At 24.2% G+C, this 6,246-nt stretch overlaps 6 protein-coding genes across 6 annotated transcripts; 2 read left to right on the top strand and 4 right to left on the bottom strand.

Moving 5' to 3' along the window:
- Positions 1-615: 615 nt before the first annotated feature.
- On the bottom strand, positions 616-1,542 carry ENU1_194890 (GIY-YIG catalytic domain containing protein; the record flags this gene model as incomplete). Its single annotated transcript, XM_008861942.1, has 1 exon — positions 616-1,542. The coding sequence occupies one exon, from the start codon at positions 1,540-1,542 to the stop codon at positions 616-618; it is 927 nt and encodes a 308-aa protein (XP_008860164.1).
- A 102-nt stretch (positions 1,543-1,644) lies between these two features.
- On the top strand, positions 1,645-2,328 carry ENU1_194880 (haloacid dehalogenase family hydrolase domain containing protein; the record flags this gene model as incomplete). Its single annotated transcript, XM_008861941.1, has 1 exon — positions 1,645-2,328. The coding sequence occupies one exon, from the start codon at positions 1,645-1,647 to the stop codon at positions 2,326-2,328; it is 684 nt and encodes a 227-aa protein (XP_008860163.1).
- Positions 2,329-2,385: 57 nt separating this feature from the next.
- Positions 2,386-2,940, bottom strand: ENU1_194870 (RNA recognition motif domain containing protein; the record flags this gene model as incomplete). The annotated part of the gene is made up of 1 exon (XM_008861940.1): positions 2,386-2,940. One exon carries the CDS (start codon positions 2,938-2,940, stop codon positions 2,386-2,388), a length of 555 nt encoding a protein of 184 aa, XP_008860162.1.
- Positions 2,941-3,067: 127 nt separating this feature from the next.
- ENU1_194860 (BRAC1 domain containing protein) lies at positions 3,068-3,379 on the bottom strand (the record flags this gene model as incomplete). The annotated part of the gene is made up of 1 exon (XM_008861939.1): positions 3,068-3,379. One exon carries the CDS (start codon positions 3,377-3,379, stop codon positions 3,068-3,070), a length of 312 nt encoding a protein of 103 aa, XP_008860161.1.
- A 153-nt stretch (positions 3,380-3,532) lies between these two features.
- Positions 3,533-3,905, bottom strand: ENU1_194850 (BRAC1 domain containing protein; the record flags this gene model as incomplete). Its single annotated transcript, XM_008861938.1, has 2 exons — positions 3,533-3,766; positions 3,831-3,905. The coding sequence occupies 2 exons, from the start codon at positions 3,903-3,905 to the stop codon at positions 3,533-3,535; spliced, it is 309 nt and encodes a 102-aa protein (XP_008860160.1).
- Positions 3,906-4,425: 520 nt separating this feature from the next.
- Positions 4,426-5,433, top strand: ENU1_194840 (hypothetical protein; the record flags this gene model as incomplete). Its single annotated transcript, XM_008861937.1, has 1 exon — positions 4,426-5,433. One exon carries the CDS (start codon positions 4,426-4,428, stop codon positions 5,431-5,433), a length of 1,008 nt encoding a protein of 335 aa, XP_008860159.1.
- Between the last annotated feature and the right edge of the window lie 813 nt (positions 5,434-6,246).

The raw sequence follows: 6,246 nt of genomic DNA, 5'->3' as shown, positions 1-6,246 counted from the left end.
GCCATTAGCTGCTGATTATCATGACCAAAAGAATATTCCAAGTGAAAACGATTATTCCATTTCTTTAAGAATTCAATTGGGAGATTTTGTTTATTCTACTTCTGGTGATTTAGATGGACAAGACAGTGGCTCTAGATTTGGTTATCTTTATCATAATATAGAGTCTTCATATAAAGATGTTGTTGGAGAAGTAGATTTATATAAGGCTAATCATCATGGATCAGAACATTCTAATAATGCTGAATGGTTAGGAGTTCTTAAACCAACAGTTTCATTAATTTCATGTGGTCATGGTAATCTTTATAAACATCCAACTGAACCTGCCGTTTCTTTAATGAATAAATATTCAAAGAAGATTTATCTAACTGAAGACTGTAATGCTGCAGTTACTGATAAATTTGATAAAATTGTAATTGTTGGTAGTGAAATAATTGTCCATTACCAACCAAAAAGTTCATCTTTTACTGTTTCTAATATTGGTAATACTTTCAAACATTCATATAATGTGAAGAAAAACAAACCACAAAGAAAAGCATGTGGTGTTATTTAAATTCAAAAAGAAAAACACATTTGTCATTCTTCATTTTTAAAGTTTTATATTTTTATACAAATATTTTAAAAAGATTCAATAGTTTTATTCTTTAATACCTTAATAATATCTCCCCATCTTATTTCCCTCTGACATTTAGGACAATTTCCTGTTGTTGGTATTAATGTATGAGTATTTTCACTAAACATTTTTCCAAGACAACAGAGATGTGCTTTCATTCCACATTTATACAAACATTTAACAATTCGTTGGTCTAATTTAATACGTTGATGACAAATAAAACAATTAGATGAAGTATTTTGTATTTCTTTTAATTCTTTTTGCATTTGAATTTTTTTTTGTTCTTCAGTCAACGTAACTTCTTGTGATGTTTTATCATCAAGATGAAAATCTTCTATTAATTGAGATAATTGAGATTGAGAAGTACCATGAAGGTTATCAAAAATATTATCATGTTTTATTTTCGTTTTTTCTTTTCTGTCTATTCTAGCGATACCAACACATTTCATTATATCATTTAAATCTCCATATTCAACAGTTATTTGTTTTGGTAAAGGAGGACAATCATTTAAAAAATTATCATAACGATGAGTTGTAATATAAACAGATAATGGTAATTTACAATATGAAGGCATTTGAAGAATCTCTGCTAGTAATCTAATTTTATATTGTAATGAAAACATAGTTCCACAATGTTTTCCTTTCATATTATCAAATGCTTGTCTTACTCTTCTACCTTTTTCTGGGTGTTGCCAATCCCATTCAAATTGTAAAACTTTTGTTTGAGTTGGAAATGAATGAACAACAATTACCATTTCCCAAGGACGTTTAGCTTCAGTTTTGAAAGCACCACCACTAATAATTCCATTATGTTGTTTAATTCTTCTTGGAGGACAAGTTGTTTTTCCAATATAAGTATGATATTTAAAACCAGGATTAATAGAAGTTAATAAATAAACACAAAATTTCATAGAACTAATATTCTTTTCCATTAAGTCAATAACATAATTTTATAGTTCTATCTTTTATAAATAATAACAAAAAATAAAAAGAAACTAAGTAAAAAAGAAAGAATAAATAAATAATAATATTTAATGAGTCAAATAATAAATTTTATATTTGATTTTAATGGAACATTATTTGATGATACAAACATAAATTATTTAGTATGGAAATATTCATTTGAAAAAAGAGGAATTTATTTAACAAAAGAAAGTTATTTAAAAGAACATATTGGAAAATCAAGTAAACAAACGATAATTGATATAATGAAAACAAATAATACAAAAATAATATCAGATATTTTAAATGATAAAAAGAAATTTTTAAAAACAATTTTAAAAAAAGGAGTTTCATTACAAAAAGGAGCAGAACAATTATTAAATTATTTAAAAAATAATTCAAATAAATATCATTATATTATTGCTTCTATGGCTTCAACAAATACTATGAAATTATATTTTAAATATTTACATCTTGAAAGATGGTTTACTATGGACCAAATTATTCTTTATGATAATTCATGTTTACCTAAACCAAGTCCTGAATTATTTATTAAAGCAATGAATAAAATTAATGCATCATCTCAAAATACTGTTATTTTTGAAGATTCTTTGACAGGTTTAAAAGCTGCATATGCAACTCATGTTAATTTAATTATTGCAATTAATTATCAGTCAAAAGTAATAGAACTTCAATCATTAGGAATTTATCATTCTTTTAAAGATTTTTCTTCTAAAAATTTACAAATTTTATTATTTGGAACTGAAAAATATTAAATTATATTGAATAATTTATTTAATTATAAATTTATTAAAAAAAAAAACTAAATTTACTTAATATCTTCTATCTCCTCTACGTGAAGGTAATTGATCTTCTTCATCAACATATCTTCTTCTAGAATCACATGTATCATCATAATCATTTCTTCTAGTATCTTCATGAAATTCAAATCTTCTTTCATTTCTATAATTATCAGAATGATTATAAAATTTTCTTTTACGTTGAGTTTGTTTTTGTTCACCACCATCTCCTCTTCCATATTGTCTTCCTTCAACAAAACCATAATCCCAATCAATTCTAATATATTGTCCAAATACTTGTGTTCTATCTAATGCTTTCATTGCTAATGCTGCATCATTTCTTTTATTAAATTCTACAAAACAAAAACCACATGGTTCATTTGAATGATTAACGCCCATAATAACTCGGTTAATATTTCCAAATCTTCCAAATAATGTATATACTCTTTTATCATTCATAGAATGACTAACATTTCCTACATAAAGTGTTGTTGATGTTGATATTTTTTGAATCATTTGTTCTGGAGTAAAACCTGATTCTCTATCAAAATATTCAAGAGTAGGTTGTGTAATATACAATTCACTCATTTAAATTAATTTCTTTATTTTTTTTTTTCTTTTTTTTAATTTTTTTTTTAATTTTTTTTCTCTCAAAATTTTTTAAAAATTATAACTTAAACTAACAAAAACAAAATGGCTTCAAATGTATAAATTCTTAATAACTAAAAGTATTTAAAACATATTTGTTAATAGATATTACTCTACCTTCTTTTAAACAATCAAATAACCATTGAAAATTAAGAACTGGTACTCCCCACCTTAATGCACATCTTGCTTTTTCACTTGATAATGCTTTTGCAATGAGGAATGTAATTGTAGAACTATTCATATCATCAGTACACATTCCTCCACACTCTTCAATCATTCCTTTCATAATTAATTTTTCTTGAACAGAGAATCCACTCAATGATATAATATATCCATTAAAGAATTGTTGATTTATGGTTTTAGATGACAAAGAATTCATCAATTGGTTTTATAAGTTCCTTTTTTTTATAAGTAACTATTATTTATTACTTTTTGAAACTATTAAAAACTAATATATTAATTTTCTTGTTTTGATTACTAAGACCAACGTAAAACTACGTTGACAAGATTGCCAAATGAATTATAAACAAAATTACATACTAAGACTTAATATGTAATTATTTATTGAAACAAATCTTCGTTCAACAATACAATCAAATAGCCATTGATGATTTAAAACTGGTACTCCCCACCGTTTTGCATGTCTTGCTTTATCACTTGTTAATCCTTTTGACAAAAGAAAAGAAACTGACCGACTTTCCATATCTTCCATATAAATTCCTCCAAATTGTTCAATCATTCCTCCTAATAACACTCGTTCATCTGTCTATGTTTTGTGTTATTATAATTAACTGTTTAAATTAATAAAATAATTAATAAAAATAACAAACAGAATATCCACTAACACATATCACATATCCACTTAAAAACTGATTCGAAATCTCTTGAATAGGTTGTGTTGTCATTCTTTTTCTTATCTTCTTTTTTTGTTTTTGAAATTAAAGTTCTTTTTCTTCTCTTTTTTAATTTTTTCTTTTTTTTTTATTTGTGTTATTTATTACTTTTTAAAAAAAAAATTTTTTTTTGTAATAAAAATCTTTTGTTAATCTTCATTTCCATTGCTTTTTAAAGTAACTTGAGTTTTTTTCCAAATTTTAGTTTAAGCTATAATTGAAATCATTCGAAGAAGCTTTTTTAAGACAAATCTTTTTTATTTTCCAAAATAATACTGATATTTTTTGAACAAAATTTCCCGTTAAATTTAAGAAATACAATGGAATATGATAAATTGACAATAAAATCTCAATCTAAGAATTTGACTAATCTACATAAAAAAAAATAAAAAATAAATTAATAAAAATTAGAAGAAAATCCTGAAAAATTAGAGGAAAAAAAGAATTAGAAGGAAAAAAAAGGAGAAGTAAATAATGCCAAAAAGAGCATCATTTGAGAACCCTTTTTGAAAATCTAAAATCAAAATTTTTTATGATTTCACCAAGACGACCATTAACGGATGACATCAAATTACAAATAATAAATGAAAAAGAGCAAAATGGATCTTCAGTATATGCCATTGCTAAGAAATTAGGTAGAAGTCCATCTACAGTACGATGTTTTCTAAAATGTTATGGAAATGACCATCAATTGTCAAGAAAAAGAGGAAGAAAACCAAAATTAACAGATGAAATTGAAGAATTTATTGCACAATTTTCTGATAATAAAGACATTTCTTGTAGTAAAATTGCTGCTGAAATTAAAAAGAAATTCCCTGATGTTTCACTTTCAAAAGAAACTGTTCGTGTTATAAGACAAAAATTACATAAAGGAAGTAATGAACTTGAAACACCAAGTTCAGGAAGAACTTCTCATTATGGTGAATTTGAAAATGGTGTTTTTATTGGAAGGTTTACACAAAAAGATGAAGATGAAAGAAAAGAATTTGCAGCAAAAATTCTTGAATTAAATAGACCAATTGTTTTAAGTTCAACTGCTATAATAGGAGTTGGAGAAAATGGTGTTTTAACTCGTTGTAATAAAGGAGAAATGCCTGTGTTTACTGCTTTTACTGCTAAAGGAAAATTATTAGAAATAACAGTATGGGGAGCTATAGCTAATGGATGGAAATCACCTTTAATTAACATTAAAGGTGATATGTTACTTGGAGAAGCATTAAAAAATTATGGTATTTCTGATGAAGTTTTAGAAAAATTTGGTCCACATGTATTTCTTGACGAAAGGATGTTAAAAGGAGAAATTTTTCCTTTTTTAGAATTCTTTCCTCATGATAGTTCTGATTTAAATCCTTTAAATGACTTGTTCAGTAAAATACAAGTCGAAGTTAAGAATAGACAATTTAGAAATGAAGAAGAGTTAATTAGTTTTGTTGAATATTTATGGAATATAATATCTATGGACGACATCCAAAATTATATTCAACAATTTTATGATAGAATTAACCATTGTGTATTAAATCCTTGTGAAGGTTGTAGATAAATCATTTAAAATATATCTCTTTGTATAACACTCTGTTTAATTTTCAACAAACTGTGTTTTCTCATTGCTAATTATTACGTTCAATATTTTTGATGATGTTATTAAAAGAATATTATGTTCTTTTTTTTTGGTAAAATGGAATTTGTTTCTATTTTTTAATTTTAAGTCGTTATTTTCCTTTCATATGTTATACAAACAATTATATTTTGTATAAAAATTATTATTTTCACAAAATTTATATTCATTTTTATTTGTTCTTTTTTTTATTGAATTATTAAAACTAACTCAAGTGTTTTACTATTTTACTATTACATTTTTTTTATTCTAATAGTTTTTAATATTAACTCATTAAATTCTTGATATATTAAATTTTTAACCTTCTACAATGAAAATTAATTTGTAAGTTTTATAAAATAACCAATATCATATCCATCTTAAATTCAAAAAAACAGTTTTATTAAAAAAAGAAATATCAATCATTAATAATAGTGTCATTTCCAAAAAAAAAATTGAGGTAAATTGAAACAATTATGGTTATTTAAACCTAATTTAAGTTATCAATATAATTCATAAAAGGAAAAGTGTAGTGTTTAGATAATAGAGTTAATTCTATGTATTTAACTTATGGAGTAAGAATTTTGTGTCAAATATAGAATTAAATCAATTTATTTTTTTGAAAAAGATATTTGTTATAAGAATATAGACTCTATTCTTTTTTACAACGATATTCATCTCATTTTTTGATATCTAAAAGTATTTTAATAACTTTCATTCTTTTTATTATTAATTGGTTCATTACATACAGTACTTCCA

The sequence above is a fragment of the Entamoeba nuttalli genome, assembly GCF_000257125.1.
Source record: "Entamoeba nuttalli P19 unplaced genomic scaffold asmbl_9139, whole genome shotgun sequence".
NCBI classification, from domain to species: Eukaryota; Evosea; order Mastigamoebida; family Endamoebidae; genus Entamoeba; species Entamoeba nuttalli.
This window is presented reverse-complemented; position numbering and strand designations above follow the sequence as displayed.